We start from the raw sequence: 21,995 nt of genomic DNA, 5'->3' as shown, positions 1-21,995 counted from the left end.
TTAGGACGTCCGTGGTAGGCACAATAGTCATCGTCATTATCATGCGATATGTTATTTTGAAGGGTAGTTATTTTATAGGCCTTGTTTACCCATCTTCTTGTGGACATGTTGAGTATCAAGGTCTCACCTGAGCTACACAACCTGACATGCATCACGCATCTGACATTACATGCAAGCACGCTGCCAGTGTTTGCGTTTGCCGTATCACATACAAACCCAGCCTCCCTGTCAGCGCATCTCTGTCCTGCGAACTGTCAGCCTACTCAGAATATCATTGATGCTATGTCCAGTTTACTTTCGTAGTGAACTCATAACCACCAAAGGGCCCTGCATCACCTTGAATGCTCAAGCTCTTCCTTTGAAGAAAAGTATGTTTCCTGAATTTCAACGACATATGGTCTTACGGCTCTTACCCCACAAGATATAATGCGAACTCATGTAGCGCAATACGGAATGGACGTCGACGATCGGCATGAATGATAGAGGTCTCCAGGTGAAAATGCTGTCCGTTGAGGTTTTGTTTTTCGTCTTCATTGGCTTTGAGCCCCTGGTTTGGTACCCAGTCTTCACCGAGAGATTCCTGGTTCCGAAAAGATTTCCGGATCTTGCTAGTGGTAAGCCTTCCCTGGTTCACATTACACCGACCGCTTACTGTGCCTCTCCACCATATAATTTGTCGCGACGATTTGGATTTGCGGAAGGGAATAACAATATTGGAGATAGTCATGCTGGTTCCATATAAGACATTTATGATTCGGATAGTTTGGATTGCTATCATGGTTTTTGATCGCTCGGGACGTTGCTTCTAGCCATAAACATTTCCGCGATTTTTGAATAACAATAATCCGTCACTGTTTTCGAAACGTTACTATGCAACGCACGTTGTGAAAAGTGCTGCTTTTACTGCTTTTACTGATAGTAGGGTCCATTCCAGCTAAGCTGAAGAGAGTGGAGAAACTACACGCGTGGGTGAAATAAAGTTCCCACACTAGATTGCAACCTCAACTTGAGAAACACCGGACTTGAACGCGGTCCATAGCTACTTATCCAGTAATACAGTGCGTATCACTGCAGCAATGAGTTTCAAAAAAAGGTGAGTGATCTTATGGCATTATTCGTTATTTTCTTATTCGTTATACAGTAAATTGGACCTATTAGTCCGAGTGCGTTATTCCAATCCACTCCCCGCTCCTCCATGCCCCCCAAAACTCCTCGACATTCCAACAAATCCTACACGATACGCTCGCCCGGATTTCTTAAACGCAATAGCCAATGACACTCCCTTACCAATGATTGTCGATGCGGAATGTGGCATGCCACTTGACCTCGGGAAGTGGGAATGCTTATGGGAAGAGGATGGGGATGATTCGGGTGAGTATCTTGCGCGGACTTCTTTAGAACATGTCAAGTACTCAGTTTTCCCCCAATATACACAATAGAACTAAATCCAGATCAATACAATCTACCCGCTTTAGACCCAAAGGATCGGTTTCTGCTTGGTGATCCTGCTACGACACCAGGACCATATCTTAACGGGAATTCATCCGCTGTAGGGTCAGGAGCATCAACTCCATTACCAGTCCATGTTCCTTGGTTGCGAAAGACAGAATATATCAGCCGGGAAGGTGTTCAGCGTTCCGCATCATTACAAGAACCGTATGTCCCGTGTCAAGAGTGTTCGCTATATTGGTAAACTGACTCACGCTACGTCATTTCAAGGAAACATAATATGAACCAACACATCGATGTATCCCGCAGTGCTCAAATTCGTGATATTGAAGCCTCATTTTCATCATGTAATGACAAATTCGAACTCTCAGCACTCCGACACCCAAATAAACCCAATGTCACGGCTGTGGAATCTTTTGAGATATTCCCAGATGCAGATATATGGGCAAATGCATATGACCTGTTTAGATTCTCAGAGAGACCCGGAGAACGAGCTTTAGACGTGCGTTTTTTCTTCTAGCTTTGGACGATGGTTGACCGAGATCAAATTCTACTTCTGCGAATATAGATCGATGATTCTCGCTTGGACTGTGCTATTCTTCGTCCCATGGAGGCCGAAGGAGACCACTTCTTGGCATACTACCTTACAAAGGACGATGAGGCTGCCGTTACATTCAAAACCACAAGAATGGCAAATGAATCGTTGGATTCAGAGGAACCACCCGTAAGTTTCCCACTTGTTTGCGCGCTTTTCAAAGAAATACTTGCTAAGTAATGAGCCACCTTTGATAGTCAACCGCATTCCATTTCGTGCGTGACTACGAAACTGTAAAAGTGGAACAAGAAGTTCCAAACGAATTTTTACTGGTGTTGGACGAAGGCGACTCACAATCCATTACTAACGGGTCTGATGAGGTATTAGAGGGGAGAAGAAGTAAAGGTGCATATTACAAGAACATTGAAAGAAAGATGATTTTGAAGAAGAAGCGTACAAACGTGAGTTTCTTAACTAATTCTAGGGTTTCTATCTTCTGAATTGGCTTACAAAATTATCATATGTAGACACAAGAAGGCTATGGTGACAAGTGGATGGTCGTGAATATTTCACATGTTCCGCTAAGCAAAGAAGAACTTGACGAACGAGAGGAGGTACTTGCAGAAGTTCTAGATCCCTTGTATCTGCTGGGCCGAGTAGACGCAGATGCAGATGGGGAGGGAGAAGTTGCTGATATAGACGGTGAAGCAGCTGCTTATGCGGATGGGGATGGGGATGCATATGGCGAAGTGGTCGACGGGAACGCTGATGGGGAGTTTGACGAAAGATTGAGCGGCGCTGGTAACGGCGGAGAGGGCGCGGATGTAGACATATTCTAGTCATGAGAGTTTCTACCGTCTATTGGAGTCTGAGCAATCAAACTCTTTTTCGTAGTGCTATGAGGTGCACTCTATAGTAGTCGAAGTTGCTAGGCCCAAACATAGTGCAGTGTTTGTTAGATTAAGCCTCTATACTTGGGTACTGCTATACTTAGGGAATGGTCCGTGCGTCTTGTTGATATTAAATATTTCTTTCGACTTCCATAAACGGCACTCGCTGCTCACATTCCACCAAGTAGGATGGCGACGATCCCTAAGATCATCCAAGAGTCGGTGATGTACATGACGTAGTGTTCAGACAGTGCGCTACGTCATGAACATGATACCCTCTCATTGGTCTGTATATAACTAGTGCCCTTATTCTTCTTCCCGCCCCTGTTCCTTGCCCCGATTCTTGCAACTTAAGTAGATTAACGCGCGTTTAAATTCGGAGCGTGTGAGTTGGTCGGGCCCATCACAGCGTCGACCAGGCTACAGGCACCGTAACCGAGACTCGGCGCGTTCGTCTTCGAATTGGCGTTGTGGGCGCATACAATTTTGCAAATTTCCATTAGAGATCTGTATCTCATCGATTATCGACCCATCATGGTGATCTAGGTTCTAACAGTTTCTGAAATTCGGTATGTAGGCGATGGCTTGCATCTCGATTGAGTAGGGAGTGCAGGGAATGGTTGTTTAACAGAAATAAATCTAGTAGTCAAAATCCGCCTACGCAAGGCTCTGCTCGTCCGCCAAGTGCCGTCATGGCTTCTAGCTCCGACACGTCCATCACCCTCATCGCTAAATCAGCAAAGGCTGCATTTGAGCAATCCCAGCTCATCCCTTCCACCGCTCGTATCGATGCCCTTGCACAGATAACCATCCAGCTAGAGGCCAACAAGCATGATATTCTTGCTGCCAACAGACTCGACTTGGACGCAGCTCAGGCTGAGGTTGACGCCGGACGAATGTCCAGCTCGTTGCTCAAACGTTTGGACCTTACTAGCTCACCTGACAAATGGGATGCCATGATTCAAGGCGTAAAAGACGTTGCGGCTCTCCCTGATCCAACAGGTGTCGTCAACTATGCAAAACAACTCGATGATGGTCTTGATCTTTATCGTGTATCCTGTCCTATTGGTGTCTTGCTTGTCATATTCGAGGCTCGCCCGGAGGTTGTGGTAAACATAGCTGCTTTGGCCATCAAATCAGGTACGCCTATCCTCGCTAACTTTCCTATCTCCTATTGACTTTGACTCGGAATTTACCTAGGTAACGCAGCAATTCTAAAAGGCGGTAAAGAATCGACACACTCTGTCACTCTGCTCTCTAGGGTCATCTCGACCGCTCTCTCTTCCACTACATTACCGTCAATTCTTATTCAGTCTATTCGCACACGTGCCGACGTTTCTGCCCTGCTCACCCTCGACCAGTATATCGACCTTGTCATCCCAAGGGGTAGTAATTCTCTCGTCCGCAATATACAGAACAGTACGCGGATTCCGGTTATGGGCCATGCGGATGGACTTTGCAGTGTTTACCTTGATGAGAGCGCAAACTTGGAAAAAGCTTTGAGAGTCATTCTTGACTCGAAGGTGCAGTATATGCTACTTCTAACTACTATCTTCGTCTGATTGCAATCCGAGTAGACAAATTACCCTGCCGCATGCAATTCTGCAGAGACGCTGATCATACACACCTCTGTTCTGCAAAATATCTGGCCCAAAGTTGCTACAGCACTACTTGATGCATCCGTCGAGCTCCTATGCGACGCTCCTTCCCTTTCCGCTTTACAAACTCTTTCACCAGCCCCTTCAAATCTCAACACTCGTGTCCGTTTAGCTCCTCAAGATGCCTATGATACTGAGCATCTCACTCTCACACTTTCTGTCCTTACAGTCACCTCTCTCCAGAGCGCTATCGTCCACATCAATGAGCATGGTTCACATCATACCGAGACGATCGTGACCGAGTCGTCTGATGCTGCTTCCGCATTCTGTCGTGGTGTGGACAGTGCAGGGGCATTTGTGAACGCCAGCACTCGTTTTGCCGACGGTTTTAGATACGGTTTCGGAACAGAAGTTGGTATAAGCACAGGAAGGATACATGCCAGAGGTCCGGTGGGACTAGAAGGGCTGGTGAGCTATAAGTACGTCATGAAAAGTGTCGGCGATGGAGGTCATATAGTTGGAGAATTTGGCACTGGAGGGAAGAAATACAAGCATACCAATATTGGCGCCACCAGTGTTCCGTTCCTGTAGGCACTCATTTCCCAAGGGAATACACACGCTGCAGTGATATCACCAAAATGTAAATATTATGTTGTAGGACAGAAAAGCAGGTCCAACAATACAGATCAAATATCAGCACTCCATATCCCTTTAAGACTGCTACTTTTCTCATGATTCTCCCTCTTCTACCTTCGCCTTCTTTTCCGGCCCAGAGCTTACTTCCCCATCCTCATCCTCTGCTTTCCGTTTTCCAGTACTTTCCGCCAGTGGCTCCGCATCTTTCTTCTTCTTCCTCACCACTTTAGACAAATCATTAACTTGCGTCGGAACAGCTGCAATCGCAGTATTCAATTCCTTGTCTAAGGCTCGAGCAGCCATCGCGGGCGCAGATTCATTTGGCTCTGTAGGCGTTGTTTTAAGCTCTTCGACCTAACGAAATAAAAATCATTAGTATACGAAGTCATGGTGGACAAACAAAGTACCTTAAGCGCAAGATCCTCCCTCAAACCTTCAACCTCCTTCATCTCTGCTTCCATCTGTATCTTCGTCATATTCCTTACCTCATCGTCCCTAACTAACTTTTGCTTCTTTCCCTTGCCTTTCTCATCGCCTTTTTTGTCTTCTTCCTTAATGGTAGGCACAGCAGGAACCTGTCCACTCAGTCCATCCCTTAGCTCAGCTAACCGACATTCTACACTCTCCAATGCTTCCTCTGCGTGCGAAATCGCATCCTTGAGCCGCCCTGACGTTAGATCGAGCACCATGCTCAGTTTGTAGTGAGCCTCTGCAATTTGGCGAGAGCTTTTTGGGAGTAAGATAGCTTTCAAGGAAAGTGCGGAGGTGTAGTCGCTTATTGCTTGGTCGAATTTTTCTGTGCACAGAGACATAGTAAGTATGATGAATGAGGACAAAGCAAAGATGTATCAATGATGTAGTACTTTATGGAAAAGATAGGGTAGAATCGTACTCACCTGTTTCCAGTGACACGTCACCCAGTGCAATGTAGGTATCTGCTAATTTCAATTTCACCTCATCGTCATCTCCATCTTTCTCTTTCTCGTATATCGCCCTAGCAAGTTCCAGGACTTCCCAAGCAGCATTGAAGTCATCCTCTGGTTCCCCGTCGTCCGCTTCACCTTCCTCGCCATCCTCGTCATTTTCGGCTTCATTCTCTAGTTCTTCGGCTTGTTGGGCAAACAGATCAACTGCATCATCGTCCGCGTCTCCAGAAAAGGAGAGGATTGGACCAGAGATATTACCGGACCCAGAACCAGAACCTGAAGCTTCGAGTACGCGAGGAAGGTCAGACCAGTGTACTTTGAGAAACTAGGGTTTCTGTTTACCTTCATTTTCCTCATCCACACCATTTTCTGGTTGCTCTTTTCCCAAGACACCAGCCTGTGAAATCGCATTTTCTAACAATGCCCTTCCATAAGAGAAATATAAATCGGCGATTTCGGGCGCGTGTTCGCCGTGCTTCTTAGTCCTGTATGACACAAAACATACGCGTTAGACTGCGTGCTTTGGAATTTTAAAGAAACGAGCAGGTTGCAGCGGAAAGTATGACGAGAACGTACATTAATTCCAGCGCAGTAGCATAATAATCGACTGCTGACTCATATTTTCTGAGCGCAAACGCGCGTCTGGCGTGTTCCAGCGCGTTTTCGATGGTCATGAGTGTACTATTTGACGCGTCTTGGGTGGCAGACTTCACCGGCTCTCTGTCACGGTGATGGCCTTCATAAGGAAAGAGAACATATGATTAAGTATAAATGCCTTACGGTGTCATCCTGTTATGTTCTTGTTTTGTATGGTGTCAAGATGGTGGGTGGTGGTACGACTACAAAGCTTACAAGCATTGCGCTACAATACACAAAGTCCGAAAAGCATCCGCGCCCGCATCCGCAATATTGGTTCCGACCCACTATGGCCTAATGAAGACGTCGTCTCAAAGACTTTTCTTTCTCATAATAAATGCGACAACCTGTCGAAGATCTGTGATGGCCCACTGATGTTGTAATCGCGAGTGGTGCCAGGTGCGGTTTGAGAACAACAAGCTCTGCAGACTGCACAACATGTTGAGATTAGCTGAGTTACGTGTACTCAGACCATAGGTGGGCTTTAAGCTAACATTCACATTGTTGCAAATTGCCCAAGATATTGCCGCCACTGAACTTCCCTGTGCATATTCTCTCCAGGTCAGTTATGCGAAGTATGATTGAGAGCAAAGCTGCAAATCCTGGAATGATCCACGTTGCGCGTTTGACCGAGAGGTAAGACTGGAGACTTTCGAGGGCTCCGAGGGCTCCCATAGGCTCCTTTTCCGCGTATAGTATTCTTGTGCAGGGCTGTACGTCAGTCGTTTGTCGTTATGATAAGTGTTTACCTTATCGTGATCAAAAGGACGGTTGTTGCAGGACGCCTGACTCCGGCATAGTCCAGTAATCTTATACGTGAAGCATCTCTGTCACTTGGTCTGGCTGAAGGTGAGCCAGATCATTGCCGAAGTGAATGACTCAATTGACAGATTGCGCACTGCCAGTGATTCTACTAGAAATTCCCGCTGTCACCGATAACTAAAGGCCAATAAGGCTCTTTGCCTTGCCATCTGCAGGGTGATGCCCAATGCGTTTTAGACCATGCCCAGCCTGTTCGCTTCCTCCATCATTTTCGTGGTTCGTCGTAGGTCTGGGGATCCCGTAGAAACCCATTCAATCAACCGACCAACCTGGCATTGGCCAATCAAGCGAACGAGTCCTTGCCTTACTATGCCAAGATGTCGGGCCGCAATAGGGCCTGTGACTGTACAGACAACGTGAAACTGCGAAGAACCCCTCCCTCTCCCCACATACCATATGTGGCTTTGCCTGGAGATAACAGGCTGGCAGCCTTGGGGCTTACAACCAATGCGGACGTATCATTGATGTCGGCTGAAGGAATGCAGACAGCCCTTGGAGCAGAACCAACTTGTATCGAGGTCATGAAATCACCCCTATAAAGTTGCATTAAGCGGCTCCACGACAGGACAACGGAACTGTCCTTGTACGATCTCACATCGGCAGGTTTTGTTAAACAAAGGAATCATGCTACTCATGTACACATACCTAGTGTATGGTCGCGTGATATGTTGACTGATATCGTTAATTGTTGCTGAGTATCCCCATATTTCCACACAGAGTCAAACAAGGCGGCGTCGAATGCAATTGTGATTTGATATTCCTTTGAGGAGTTCCGTAAAATAGCTCATGTTAACAAAAATATATGATGAACATAATAGGAGAAATGATATATCTTGTAATGTCAATGCCAAATTCTACGAGCAGACCTAAAAGTTTCTCTCTTTCTTAATCGCACTATCCAAGATAGCACAATGCGACATTTATGGATTGAATTTATCCTTGGAAAGTGATGGGTTGTTGGGATGAGGGTTAGGGATATTGGCTTTCCTGACACTTAAGAGCGCTTGCTGGCACGAATATTGTTGGTGTCTCCATTGTCCAAGCAGTGGTGCAAGGACCGCACTTGATGGAATGTGTGAGAATTGATTAATTGAGCCACGAGATTACGAGTAAACGCGGTTTCCGATGTTCCAGAGTGCCCTTTCCTCGTTCTTTAAGCACCCAGGGAATGGTTGGCTGCAATATTTGGTGAGATGAGCGCAATGGGAAGTGCATTGCACACGGCATTTTGCAGACATAGATAAAGTTGGGCTTATGGTTTAGATGACTGGTCTCTGATTGAAGGTCACCCTCAGGGCACCATTCGCTGATGGGACGACCAAATAAATCGATGCTGAAAGAGGGCAATTGAAACAAAAGTTTTTTCTCCATGGTTCTTTTTAGTCTATTTTTCAACGATAGCGAGTTCGGTGGGTGGATACGGCGTTTGCTGGAGCGGTATGTGATACATCAGACATTGAACAGAAGTTCGCATCCAAATTGCAAGATCACCGATACGAAACCACAAAAGTGTACGAGGCTATGGCAATGGACAAACTTCACCACTCCCTTTCGACGGGTGAGACGCGTCGTTGCAGTGAGAAATGTTTCCGAACAGCCTTAATGCTTTTCAATGAATCCGTCAGGCAAATTTTGGCTTCCTTGGTAAATGACTCATATGCATATGAGCTGAATCTGACGACATTCAACTTGGAAAGTGGAATTTGAGAGCGCTGGCGTGGCTCCTGGCGTGGATACCCGCGTCGAAAGTTCATCCTTAGAATGCGAGGCATCGTTAGAACATTGATTGGATTGAAGATCGTCAACGAAAAACATATACTGTCCGCTGCATTATCCCCGCTAGCCCGGTGTCAAGCATCACGGAGTTCTATTCACCTTCGAACTCTTGAACCTGACGAAGGGTGATGATTCTCTGCGCTGCGGAGCTCATGGGAGATATGCATGAGACGACTATGCAGCAATCCAAGCTGATCAGCACAAGAAAGCCGTCCGAGTCGTTCCAAGGGGGTGGCACGGAAACAAGGAGTCTTGGTACCTCTTGGTAAGTACGCGTGACGAACGTGATCCACAAGGGTGAATGGTAAAGAGGAACAGGATGAAAGATCATAGCATGGCGACGAATACAATAGACACGAGCAGCGCCCATAGCGTGTCAAACGTTAGATAATTAACGACGTACGAAAATAGGTGCTCAGGGATTTATGCAGTGTCTCACAGGCACGGGCGTCAAAATATGGAGATCTGAAGTGATGCAGGGGTCAAAAAGCACACTATTGCATGCAGAACAGTGCACGGAGAGAAGGAGCCATGAGAAACGATGCGTGTAGCACGCGAACACATCGACACACGACTACACAGGCCATGATAGCTTTGCTCAGCCCATAAAGGATTTCCAACTTCCAACGTCCAGCCTCGATCCACCGCAGGCTTACCTATTAAATATTACATACATACAAGCGGCTATGAAGCGGCTGTTGTCGACCTCGAGGAAGTGAGACCTTTTTACCTCCGTTATAGATCCGTCGTAGGCTATGTTTAGTAGACAAAGAGGGCGGGCCATATGGTCGGCAGCCACCTGCTCGGTCCTTCCGTGTAATCAACCGGGGTTCCCATCTCAATTGTCATCATAAAAGGCTACATATAAATGCAACTATTCGCTCGACATCTCTAGAATTCCATCCTCATCTTCCCTTTGCTCATTGCTACCATGGTTCTTCTTGCAGCACTCGCAGCATCGAGTGCGCTGCTTTCCGTCGTGTCTGCTCAGACACCACCCAGCACGTACCCTCAGGTGTACCCCGGAATGCCATCAGGCGACTACAGCCCAGAGTGGCAGGACTGTCAGCAGAGCATTCCTTTAGCCATCTAGTATAATCTCATAGCGTTCACAGACTTTCAAGTAACTTCGTCTCTTCCAAATATCACTTGGCCGCTCGCTCGCAACTGGGCAGGAAATATCCCCGTGCAGCGAGAAGGTCACCCAAACGATACCTTGTTCTTCTGGGCGTTCGAACATTCCAATGGATCCTTGACAGACGGACCTGGTCAGAGCGACGAGCCATGGGGGATTTGGTTGAACGGGGGGTGAGCATCTTCGTCCGCATTTCGTATGGCTTTACGGTTGGAAGGGATAGTGATGTACTTCATCGGGTGCTTCCCGAGCTGTAACCTTTACTATAAGCGCATTTGAGTGGGGTCGTATGATAACCGCGCTGACGCTCACGCGATTTCAGGCCTGGTTCATCAAGTTTGGTCGGTCTTCTGTTCGAAGTACGCACCATTCTCTTCGTTTCCTATGTTGATATTAACGCTCCCTCTCACCAACGCAGAATGGTCCGATTCATATCCTCAATGACTATTCGGCAACCGATAATGAATATGCATGGACCGAAGTCGCCGATTACATATGGATCGATCAACCTGTCGGAGTAGGATTTGGGACCGCAGACAGCGATGGGTACGGTGAGTTAATATCTTTTTGAATCGCTTGAAGGTGGCAACATGAGGCAGTCAATCCGGTATATGCATCATTCATGTCATGGATTGTTCAAAACAACACCACTGCAACGGTGCAAAGAAGATTGTCATCCTTTGTTTCGCTCTGATTCGTCATGTTACATCTTTTGAGGGAAAATAACGCAACCATACTGACTAGCTTCTTACCTTTGACTAGTTGCCGATGAAGACCAAATGGCCACGGACTTTGTGAGCTAACTAACTTTCTTCATCGACGTTATTTTGCCCACTAACAATGATCATCGAAATAATCGTCGACCACGCATCCATCGCATATGTGTACTATTATGGTTACACTGACAGTTTGGTTTCCTCGAAAACCTCGTCAAGGTATTCCCCAGCCTCTCAACACGTCCGTTGCACCTCACTGGCGAGAGTTATGCCGGCATGTACATTGTACGTCCCAGCCTCCGTTTAATTAGCTTTATCGTGACGAGCTGTACCTATACAAAACAGCCTTACATTACTAAAGCCTATTTCCAAATGGAATCACCGCCCGTCAAACTCGCCAAAATAGCCATCGGCGACGGTTCTATCGCGTCCGGCGAGGTATTCGAGCTCCTTCCTGTTATCCAAGTGCTCGAGACATATCCCCAAATCATCGGGTATGACACAGACGTTTTCTCTTACTTCCACGAGCAGCAGCATCTCTGTGGTTATGATCTAAACCTCACATACCCACAAGACGGATATTTCCCCACATTAGGGTTCCCAACTGGTGCCTCAGATCTGACGGGATTGAAAGAAAGCTTTGGTGCTGGCAACAAGTTTTTGGAAAAGAAGAAAAAGGGCGCGTTAACGAAAGCCTCTTTTATGAGTGAGCTCCAAACCAGGTATGAAGCCAAGCGTAATCTTTCTCCTGCGAAGAGTGGGCTATCAAAGAGAGAGAGAAAACGAGCAGCAGAAGCGTGGAAGCGTGATTTAACTGGCCGGGCGAATGGAACCATCGATTCGTGGTATGGCTGTGACTTATATGACGAGATGTTGGATTATGCCATCAATTATACTTTCCCTTGGAGTAAGTAGTTTTCGGCGTCTCGCAGATTTTTTGGCTAGTCAAGTTACTGACGATTTCGCTGCACAATTGCTTCCTTGAATTCACAGCCCTTAGTCAGAACGTTGGTGGTACCTTTGATGTGAGTGCTAGCTAAATCCCTGTGCGTTAGTGGACATGGACTGGCCTGCTGATATGTACTATGTATTCTTGTGCGCAGTATTACAATGTCCCCGATGCCTTGAGCCCCGAGGCCCCAATGGATGGTTCTGTTTTCTTGAATGGTGCGTTTGGTTTTTATACTGTTCTGTGGATCATGTCTCTATCTAGTGATATTATATTTTCCCACGTGTACTGATTTCTTCCTGGTTACATGCACTTGGAACGACATGTGATCCATAACCAACTTTAGACAATCAAACGCGTGCTGCCATCCATGCGCCCACCAGCAAAGACTGGGTCGAAAGTATCAACTACCCGTTCGGAAACAGTTGAGCAATTCCTGCTGTTCGGCTACCAGTAAACTTATCAATCATTGTATAGATTATCAGGAAGGTGATATCAGTGGATGTTGACTGTTTCCTGGAAGGGTGCACTGAGGTATGGTATGTATAGTGGCAGAAGCTTTCACCGACCCGCATTTGATGTCAAATGCAACCGCACAGAACGTTTCCGTTGTAATTTACTCTGGGAACGACGATTCTCTTATCCCACACATTGGATCACAGGTCACAATTCAGGTTCGTAGATTGTTATATTTCGGAGTTTTATCTCATGTCCAACTAATCGATTCTTTTTGTTTTCGATGCAGAATACGACGTTTGGTGGTATCCAAGGCTTCACACGTGAACCTTCGACTCCATGGTATGATGATACGGGTGCTTTCGCAGGCATAGTCCACCAAGAGCGTAATTGGACATATATTCTTGTCGAACATGCAGGCCATCTAGTGGGTTACACCAATCCCCCTTCTGTATGTTTATTTCCTCTATGAAATGGCTTTTAGTCTAATTTGCCTCTTCCGTAAGGCCCTCGTGTTTATCCGGGAATTTGTCTTTGGCTCCAACCAGACTGGTCTTGTCACCAACACTTCCTCTGGAGTGACAGTTATCGGAGGGGAGGATACGACGCTTGGGGAGATTATGACAGGCCAAGCTGGTATTTATTACGGGTCGGGCACAACGCAGTCAACGTATTTCTTCCCCACTGCGACAGTGGGAGCATGGGACGCCTTCATTGTGACCGCTACGGCCACGGCCACACCTGCCGCTACTGCTTCGAGTGGGGCTAGTGGCAGCTGACTCGCAGTGGGCAAGTCACGATGGAGTGGCAGAGCCATAGCAATAGGTGTGGGGATTTTTATGGCATATTCATAGAGGCATTCGATTTGGCTGGTGTTGACCGCTGGTCTGATTGAGGTGTTCGTAGAAGGGACATTTGAAAGGAAGTTGGATCTTATTGATATTGGTATTTATCATGTATACATAGTTTGATGTACTTGGATGTATCATTTCATTTGTCGAGAAAGAACTACTGTCTTCCTTAGAGTGTTTTGGACTGCCTACAAGTGGCTAGATATTTTGATAGAATCCCTCGTGCTATACATATATACTTTGCAGTCCTTGTCAAAAATTTAGCTGGCAGCCTGCAGAAAATATAATGCCGACGCTGGCTGGTTGTACCAGGATAAAGATATTGAAAGTCCGACTAAATTTCGATAATGGTTAAGGAGAAAGAAATATTATCCAATGAATCAGAAAACAAATCCCTAGTTGGTGACGTACTATTTTCTTTTTCGACTATCTTGTTTCCCCTACAAAATTCAACATGGCTGAAGCTCGCCTCGTGGATCAGAAATCTACCTTTTCGAGCTTTTCCCATCTGCTCGATGCACGTATTTTACGAGCCCTTGCTGATATGGGTTTTGCACGACCAACCCTCGTTCAGTCAAAAGCCATTCCACTTGCCTTGGAAGGCCGCGATATCCTTGCTAGAGCACGTACGGGGAGTGGAAAGACTGCAGCCTATTGTATCCCTGTTGTGCAAAAGATTTTAAGTGCAAAAGCTGTAGGTACGTTATAGCTGCATATTTCTCGAAGTTGACGAAATGTGTATGTTCAGTCACTACCGCCTGATGATGATGCTCATACGAGCGCTCGTGTTTTAATTCTTGTTCCAACACGAGAGCTATCGGAACAGGTCACTGCGTACCTCAGAGGGTTGGTAGCATATTGCGAAAAAAATATTGTCCTGGCAAACGTTGCGTCTGGGGCCACATCTCATCTTCAAAGGTACGATAACTATCAGCAATCTTATGTTTCCATACTATAAATTACTTTGCTCATCCTACGGATAGAGCATTACTAGCGGACAAGCCGGATATCGTGATATCTACTCCCTCACGTACTTTGGGATTTTTACAGTCCAAGGTAGGCCATTCCTTTTTTGCAATCACAGCGTGATAATATGGTTATGCAGGCACTATCTCTCGCCTCTTTGGATTCCTTGATCATCGATGAAGCAGACCTCATCCTATCTTATGGGCATGATGAAGATATCCGGCAGATATTTGGTGGAGAGTATTTACCTAAAGTGTACCAGTCTTTTTTAATGAGTGCTACGATGACCGACGATGTCGAAACTCTGAAAGGTCTTGCTCTTCGTAACCCTGTTAGTGGTCCTTTTTTCAATCATATAAACATGGTGTCAAATTATACTCTGTACAGGCTATATTGAAATTAGAAGAAGGCGAGGACGAAGCAGCGTCCTTGACTCAATACGCAGTTCGGTATGTCTTGCTGGCTCTGGGATATCAATTCCCAATTGGATTGACAGGTTTACTCGTCAGGTGTTCTGAAGTCGACAAGTTTTTGCTTACATATGTTATCCTCAAGCTCAAACTCATCAAGGGAAAATGCATCCTTTTCGTCAATGATGTAGATCGCTGTTATCGTCTTAAGCTCTTCCTCGAGCAATTTTCAATCAAGAGTTGTGTTCTCAATTCAGAACTACCGCTCAATTCGAGGTATGTCCACTATTATGAGCAAAATTATGGAACTTGATTCATCGCTTCGCAACATTAGATACCACACCGTACAAGAATTCAACAAAGGAGTTTATGATTATATCATAGCCACAGACGAAAGTGGAGGTCGTGCAGAACAGGATTCTGATGATGAGGCTGTAGAGGACCAACAAGCACAGGCTGAAGAGGATGGTTTGTAGTAATTATTACATATGTTCGCTCGCTCGCTAGCTGATATTTTATAAGCAGTAGCAGTCGTCCCAACGCAACGCGAATCCACCGATATCGAAAATGCCACAGAAGCATTAGGCGAAGTTCAGAGTGAAACTGGTTCAAAAAAACGCAAAAGAACAGAAGGATCTTCCACACCTGGACCGTCCAAATCCCGCAAACGGAAACATCGGAAAGGGAAAGATAAAGAATATGGTGTTACGCGTGGTGTGGATTTTGTCGACGTGGCTTGTGTGCTCAACTTTGACCTTCCAACTTCTTCACGATCATATACACATAGAGTGGGACGTACGGCTCGCGCTGGGAGGACTGGAATGTCCCTTTCTTTCGTTGTTTCCGAAGATCAATGGGGAAAGAACAAAGCTGTGGGTTGCTTAGAAAGTGCAAAGAAAGATGAGCTTGTCTTTTCGAAGATTGAGAAGGAGCAGGCAGCGCGGGGAAGTAAGATCAAAGAGTACAATTTCGATATGAAGCAGGTAGAAGCCTTCAGGTATCGTATGGAAGATGGATTACGAGCAGTTACAAGGAGTGCGATCAAGGAAGCTAGAGTCAAGGAGCTGAAAACGGAGATCATCAACTCGGAAAAACTTAAGGTACCTGGCAAGTTATACTGTATCATTCTTCAGCCTCTTTAAATGGATCATTTTCCAGGCGCATTTCGAAGATAATCCTTTGGACTTGGAATACCTTCGCCACGATAAGCCTCTCCACCCTACACGAGTCCAAGCACACATGAAACATGTACCAAAATATTTGCTTCCTAAAATTGCTGCAGTGGATAGCGCATTTGCTGATGCTGAATTGGAGCCCAAAGTAGGCTTCGTATCTTTCAGAAAGACTTCCGCTCGGGGACGCGGGCGAGGTCGAGGTGGGGCCAGAGGCCGAGGGGGTAAACGAAAATCCGACCCATTGAAAAAATTTGGTCAATAAAGAAGTAGGTATAAATGAAGTCACAATGATGATTTTGGCACGAGTTATGGTCCAAATACCACTTGTTTTTGTTAATGCTCAGGTGGCATAAAACAGCAAAGTTGAATTCTGGGCGACCTCAAATTTATGACCTTCATTGTTATGATAATACATAGAAATACAATTATGAGGTTTGGCCCAACATTCGATGCGACGATATGAAGACTTCCGAAGTAAGGTGAAAGTCTTACTCATCAACACCTTCCTCCCATCCTTTGGATCTCTCAATGGCTCGAAGCCAACATGTCCAACTCTTTTGTCTCTCCTTAATTGTAGTACGAGGGTTGAACTCCCGGCTTCCTTTCGTATTGACCTCGGAAAGCGTCTCGGGTTTGCTGATATCCCATCCAAATAGACGAACTGCTGACCCAGCCAGAAGTGCTGATCCTAGTGCAGTGGACCTATTAATGGAATCACAGGCAGTGAATTGTCTATCCACAGCATGAAGGGGGGGGACATACTCTCTCATCTCCGGCCGGATGACATCGAATCCGCCTATATCAGCTAATATTTCCATACATACATCGCCATTGGTCATCCCGCCGTCGACTTTAAGATGTTTTAATTCAGTGTTCGAGTCTAACTTCATACTTTCTAAGATGGCTCGAGTTTGGAACGCATTGGCTTCAATCGTTGCACGCGCAATATGTGCTGGGGTTGTGTATGAAGATAGTCCTTGAAAAATGCCGTGTCAGCGCAAGCGCAGGATATGCTATCCGATACTTACCGATGAGCAGGCCTGCTGCGCCAGAGTCCCAATATGGGGCCAATAGGCCAGAGAAGGCGGTCACGAAGTATACTCCACCTGTCGAAGTGACAGAAGCGGCAAGGGTATTGACTTCGTTTGCCGTGGCAATGAAACCCATCGAGTCTCGTAACCTTATTCATCAAGTATAAGAGAAAGCGTGTGATGCCATTAATAAAGCCTCACCATTTGATAGCACTCCCAGCGACACCGACTTATACACAGAATTTCAACACCCAAAAAAAATCAAAACCAAGATCACTCACTACTTCCTTCCAGAGCATATACTGGGGCTGTCCCTGGGCCAGGTTGGTATGCGACCTGTTCAAGAGATGATGAACAAGGACTTCAATAGAATGGGATGCACGAGGTGTACCGTGCTCAGCAAACCATGACCACTCTTCACAATGTCCTTGCCCGTACAGAATAGCAGGAAAGCGCCCGTTCCATAGGTACACTTGGCTTCACCTTCTTTCAAACACTTGTTCCCCACTAATGCGCCCTGCTGATCACCCACAAGACCACCGATAGGGACGTCTTTAAGGGGTCCAGTGGAAATATGACCATACACCTCCGATGAGGAAACGAGCTTCGGTAGAATGGTCTTTCGAAAACCAAAAAACTTGAGAAGTAGCGGATCCCACTTTAATTCACGCAGGTTCAAGAGAAGAGTACGAGACGCGTTCGTCACTTCCGTTACATGTAAGCCGGTATTTGAGCCGCCAGTTAAATTCTGCGACGCACATCATTAGCAACCTTGATAATGGGCAAAGATGAGACGTACATAAAGTACCCATGACTCGATAGTGCCAAACATAAGATCGTCGCCTTCGTGAGCTCTGTGAACATCGGGATAATTGTCTATCATCCATCGTAACTTGATAGCCGAAAAGTAGGTCGATAACTTTAAGCCGGTACTAGTCGATGTACTGAAGTCAAGCAGGGAGAGATGAATAAAGTCATGCCTTACATTTCTCGCAAAGCTTCGACTCCTTCTTCGCCATTTTTGAACAACCCTTCTTCGACCTCCAGCCCTGTGTGGGTCAACACATGTTCGAAGTGAGCTACAGTGTTCTTAGTTCGAGAATCTGTCCAGACAATTGCCCTGCATAGAGGTCTGCCTGTGCTGCGACTCCATGCAACTGTGGTCTCTCTCTGGTTGGTGATACCTACATGCCAAACCCTATATCAATAAACAACATGATACGATAGGTCATAAAACATACCTATCACTTTCACGCTCTCCTTCGTCCAACCACCCTCTTCTAAGTTGCTGCATGCCCGAGCGATGCACAGCTCCGAAACCTGTTGTATTTCTTCTGCATCATGTTCGTGCCAACTTGTGACCAACGTTTGTGTTATCGGCGCGCAAACTAGCAACATTAAATACTTACCCCGGATTCGGATAGTACTGGGGAAACTCAGATTGATATTGTGCCACGACGTTAGCATATTGATCGAAAATGATAAACCGAACAGATCTGCAGCAGGGATGCTGATGAACTGGGAATACATGTGAGTAGTTTTATATACGCACGTTGTACCGCAATCAAGTGACCCAATAAATTCGCCTTGCTTAAGGTTGCCCATGATAACGCAGAAACAAAGAAACAAAAGGCGCTGGCGCACCAGGAGCTCCCTTTAAGTATATTCCGTCGAGAGTATCCCGGAGAAGACCCCATGTGATGGAACTGAATGAAATCACGAGAAATCTGTCCAGCCGGACCGACCGGGCCATGATACGCTCTGATGTGCTCCACCCGGCGCCACCCAAACCTTACATGAAGGGCACTTGCTTTACCTGATTATTCTACATTTCGATGATCGTAGTATAGTGTCCGGGGTGCAAAAGTGGCTATAGTATTCCATATGCCTCTCTCTCTCTCTGCGACCATTCAAATATAGGTAGTGGATGAGCTTCCGTGTTGAATACCCACTTCTCTAAGGGAACGATGTCTTCGTCGATAAAGAGGAGATACAGGTATTTGAGCCTTGTTGAGCAGGAAACTCGTAAGATAAAAGAAACAGGAATTAGACCGAAGACTCACGTTTCAGCTAAGAAGTAGCTGTAGGTCACGAACAGCATCAGTTTTTATGTATCATACACGTTTGTTCAAACTAACCTGGGCATTGAATCCAATTGCTGCGCTGGGGAGCCCATAACCTTATCGACATTAGCATAGCCAGAATCAGTCTTTGCTTCTCTTTCTATAGCCTGAAACACAGCCCATCCATGATGTCTCCAGCGTACATCACCCGTAACTCGCCACAATATATAAAAAGATTCGATAGTCTGACAGCGAATAAGATCTAATCAATCATCATATTGAATGTGGTTATCGGTACTGACCTCGGGCCGTAGATAATACGTCGCTGTTTTGACAAGATAGTCCTTCGTCTTACTTTGACTGTGCGGTCGGATGGCGTCGTCCGACCATGGTAGCTTATGGCCTACACCAGGAGGTGGCCCTTTAGAGCCCCACCTCTTCCAACTTCCCATGGCTTCCATCCACGACCTACCCCCCGACTGCATCAGAACAACATCTGGGCCGAGCCCTGATGGCTGATCCGCGTACGTGAGCCAGCAGGTTTGTGCAAGACCCTCCGCAGCCCATAGATGTAAATCCTTGAGATTGTAGGACGAAGCTGCGGCATATCCTTTACGTGCACCTGGAAAGAGATTGGAACCCAGGTCATTGAGATCTATACCGAGAATATCCAGCTGATCAAGAGGTAGAGTATGTGCACCCAAGGCTAACAACCCAGGAAAGAAACACGAAAGATGTTCAAATAAGTGTGATGGTCGACTAGAATTTCCATTGGTGTGTGTGTCCGTGACGTATAAAAGCTGCCGCTCGGGAGAAATGAAAAGGAGGTCGTTTATGATGTGAGTGGTGGCGCGCAGGTCTGTCAAGTAAAAGATGTATAGCATTATGTTACTCCAATCGTCTCCATGAACCAGGGAAAAGCTCACACATCTCGAGATTAGCTTTGTCCGTCTGGGCCGTCAATAGATATTGCTTTAGTGTGTACTCATGCGCACTATCTGCCGCTGCTCCAACAGATAGATGCCCTACGAAGCCATTCAGCCAGAAGAAACGCTCTATCCGGGACAAGACTCACCGTCCGCCCAAGACCCAGATGTCAGATTCCACCGTGTGGGATACATGCCACCAAAAGCGCGTAGATCAGCTTGAGAAAACAGCCGTGTAACCTTGGTCGCCTAGGAGATAAGTCAGACACTGCGGCGTTATCGGATAATACGGAGCATTGGAGAGAGAAAGCAAGCAAAGGTAACTATAAATGCTGAAACCAACACACACCCGATCTACATGTTCCTTTTTACCAGTTATCTTACCCAGGTAGGTGTATTCCATCTGAAAGCTTGCTATCTCGGCTAGGATGCCGATTGACCCGCCAACATCGACGCCTCTGTATAAGGGCGTCATATAAAATGGAAAGGGCCGTGATCAATCATGACTTGCCTGGTCGTGTCCACTGCAAATCGTGGAAAGCCACTTGAAGTATTGAATGCAGGTGCAAGAATGCTGCCTAATTCGTCCGCGCGGGTGCGTAGAATGTTATCCTTGGACATGGCATATGCGGACAGAAGGCCACCAAGGTATCGGATGACAGTTTCAAAAAAGGGGACAGCTGTATTCTAGTTATTGTAAATAGAGAATTAGCATGGTTGCATAGTGCAGATAAAACACAAACCAACCTCTGGGAGAGAAAAGTTGCTCTGTTGTACAATGGACAGTGCGCGCTGGTACTCGTCTTTCAAGCCCATCATCAACATCGTATCGAGAGAATCGATTGCGGTCACGCCCCACCCATTGAAACTGGATTCGGTTCAGCCGCACGGCTGGCGTAAATAAAATTGGAATGATTTACTTGTTTACTTTGCCGTGAGTGACAGGCTTGAGTTCGTCCCATGGTGCGGCATAGCGTTCATATCCGTGATATGCGTGCAGGAATGCCTTTTTCACCTGAACGGCCCGTTCTGCCCATATTTCAGGAGGTTCGGGCGGGTAATACACCGCTTCCTCAGGAAATGACACAGTTGTCCTCCGGCGATAGGCGTAGTACAGAGTCCAAAGGGATACAGAAAAAGCAAGTGCAAAGATAACGTGGCGAAGCGAAATACCTTTGCGACGAAGTGAAATGGAAATCCTGGTTATGAGATTGATATACAGCGCATCGCTCAAGATAGAAGGCATAATTCGATATGGCCTTGTGAGGCTAACTTTGGGAGGATCACAAGACACGAGGACGAATTGCTTGGTCAAGCAATGTTGGTGTTTGAAAGACAGGAGGAATGGATGTAGAAATTTCCAGGCGTTAAAACTTCGTATATCTGGCTGAATGTTGAGCCAAGAGGCACAATAGGAAGCGGGGCTCAGAGGACAGGTTTTCACATCCACGGCTTGAATGTGAACGGGACCAAAGTACCTCTGTAGTGGCCACGTGAAATGTATGATTCTGCCCTGCCGAGTTGATTTACCTGAGAATCTGGGGTTAAAAGGAAGTATAGTAAGAATACTCAATACGCTTCCTGAGGCCTGAGGGTGTGGTCGTCGGTGAGGAAGTCCTACAAATGTGTTCTGTGTCAAAAGACGTCTAATGCGGCAGCCAGCTAAGCTCAGTAAATAAATATAAAATATTTTCAGCCTCTGCTAAGTGCCTTACACAGAGGCGGACAGGTAAACTGAGTTTCAACTACAAATTCCATTTACGATTTGGCGGTGTCACCTGGCACCATATCGCTGTCGAGTCCTTGGTAAAAGCATGTCTAGCTACGACAAAGTTGTTAAGCTTGCTTGCAAACCAAAGGCTGCTCCTCCAAAAGCCAAAGTAAGTGCACCAACATGTTATGCTTGTCTCTTCTTGAAGCCCCCTTTCCTATTAGTATCTGGACCCTATCATTGCTGCGACTTGGTCGGAAGATGGCGCTGTACACGATGTTTGTAGAGCCTTAGTTCCTCGGTTCCGGGAACCCAACGCGATAGTGCGCATCACATAT

At 46.3% G+C, this 21,995-nt stretch overlaps 8 protein-coding genes across 8 annotated transcripts; 5 read left to right on the top strand and 3 right to left on the bottom strand.

Annotated features, from left to right (window-relative positions):
• Positions 1 to 5: 5 nt before the first annotated feature.
• Positions 6 to 867, top strand: SERLADRAFT_473049 (uncharacterized protein; the record flags this gene model as incomplete). The annotated part of the gene is made up of 3 exons (XM_007320817.1): positions 6 to 14; positions 68 to 368; positions 422 to 867. The coding sequence occupies one exon, from the start codon at positions 473 to 475 to the stop codon at positions 740 to 742; it is 270 nt and encodes an 89-aa protein (XP_007320879.1).
• Positions 868 to 1,015: 148 nt separating this feature from the next.
• Positions 1,016 to 2,892, top strand: SERLADRAFT_473048 (uncharacterized protein; the record flags this gene model as incomplete). Its single annotated transcript, XM_007320816.1, has 7 exons — positions 1,016 to 1,093; positions 1,142 to 1,371; positions 1,440 to 1,656; positions 1,720 to 1,951; positions 2,018 to 2,173; positions 2,242 to 2,445; positions 2,512 to 2,892. 7 exons carry the CDS (start codon positions 1,077 to 1,079, stop codon positions 2,821 to 2,823), a joined length of 1,368 nt encoding a protein of 455 aa, XP_007320878.1.
• Positions 2,893 to 3,024: 132 nt separating this feature from the next.
• Positions 3,025 to 5,314, top strand: SERLADRAFT_473045 (uncharacterized protein; the record flags this gene model as incomplete). Its single annotated transcript, XM_007320815.1, has 3 exons — positions 3,025 to 4,014; positions 4,075 to 4,397; positions 4,452 to 5,314. The coding sequence occupies 3 exons, from the start codon at positions 3,567 to 3,569 to the stop codon at positions 5,061 to 5,063; spliced, it is 1,383 nt and encodes a 460-aa protein (XP_007320877.1).
• SERLADRAFT_334181 (uncharacterized protein) lies at positions 5,292 to 6,732 on the bottom strand (the record flags this gene model as incomplete). The annotated part of the gene is made up of 5 exons (XM_007320814.1): positions 5,292 to 5,462; positions 5,516 to 5,904; positions 6,026 to 6,310; positions 6,377 to 6,519; positions 6,575 to 6,732. Coding segments are annotated over 5 exons (1,146 nt in total), but the record flags the coding sequence as incomplete, so codon positions are not given.
• A 3,416-nt stretch (positions 6,733 to 10,148) lies between these two features.
• On the top strand, positions 10,149 to 13,678 carry SERLADRAFT_473031 (uncharacterized protein; the record flags this gene model as incomplete). The annotated part of the gene is made up of 14 exons (XM_007320813.1): positions 10,149 to 10,332; positions 10,384 to 10,576; positions 10,726 to 10,762; positions 10,822 to 10,954; positions 11,166 to 11,197; positions 11,312 to 11,404; positions 11,465 to 12,026; positions 12,113 to 12,144; positions 12,223 to 12,286; positions 12,415 to 12,492; positions 12,547 to 12,567; positions 12,651 to 12,742; positions 12,814 to 12,975; positions 13,031 to 13,678. 14 exons carry the CDS (start codon positions 10,200 to 10,202, stop codon positions 13,301 to 13,303), a joined length of 1,905 nt encoding a protein of 634 aa, XP_007320875.1.
• Positions 13,679 to 13,749: 71 nt separating this feature from the next.
• Positions 13,750 to 16,261, top strand: SERLADRAFT_416842 (uncharacterized protein; the record flags this gene model as incomplete). Its single annotated transcript, XM_007320812.1, has 9 exons — positions 13,750 to 14,069; positions 14,124 to 14,293; positions 14,359 to 14,431; positions 14,481 to 14,672; positions 14,729 to 14,790; positions 14,851 to 15,027; positions 15,086 to 15,219; positions 15,277 to 15,851; positions 15,910 to 16,261. 9 exons carry the CDS (start codon positions 13,830 to 13,832, stop codon positions 16,186 to 16,188), a joined length of 1,902 nt encoding a protein of 633 aa, XP_007320874.1.
• On the bottom strand, positions 16,254 to 18,568 carry SERLADRAFT_416841 (uncharacterized protein; the record flags this gene model as incomplete). The annotated part of the gene is made up of 11 exons (XM_007320811.1): positions 16,254 to 16,628; positions 16,689 to 16,902; positions 16,955 to 17,106; positions 17,159 to 17,186; positions 17,239 to 17,293; positions 17,349 to 17,705; positions 17,757 to 17,889; positions 17,943 to 18,141; positions 18,199 to 18,311; positions 18,367 to 18,453; positions 18,510 to 18,568. 11 exons carry the CDS (start codon positions 18,560 to 18,562, stop codon positions 16,415 to 16,417), a joined length of 1,605 nt encoding a protein of 534 aa, XP_007320873.1.
• Positions 18,569 to 18,827: 259 nt separating this feature from the next.
• SERLADRAFT_371789 (glycoside hydrolase family 47 protein) lies at positions 18,828 to 21,192 on the bottom strand (the record flags this gene model as incomplete). Its single annotated transcript, XM_007320810.1, has 11 exons — positions 18,828 to 18,963; positions 19,021 to 19,038; positions 19,096 to 19,265; positions 19,323 to 19,879; positions 19,947 to 20,045; positions 20,096 to 20,195; positions 20,296 to 20,402; positions 20,492 to 20,633; positions 20,694 to 20,814; positions 20,867 to 21,145; positions 21,167 to 21,192. 11 exons carry the CDS (start codon positions 21,190 to 21,192, stop codon positions 18,828 to 18,830), a joined length of 1,755 nt encoding a protein of 584 aa, XP_007320872.1.
• Positions 21,193 to 21,995: the final 803 nt, after the last annotated feature.

The sequence above is a fragment of the Serpula lacrymans genome (genome assembly GCF_000218685.1).
Source record: "Serpula lacrymans var. lacrymans S7.9 unplaced genomic scaffold SERLAscaffold_10, whole genome shotgun sequence".
NCBI lineage: Eukaryota > Fungi > Basidiomycota > Agaricomycetes > Boletales > Serpulaceae > Serpula > Serpula lacrymans.
This window is presented reverse-complemented; position numbering and strand designations above follow the sequence as displayed.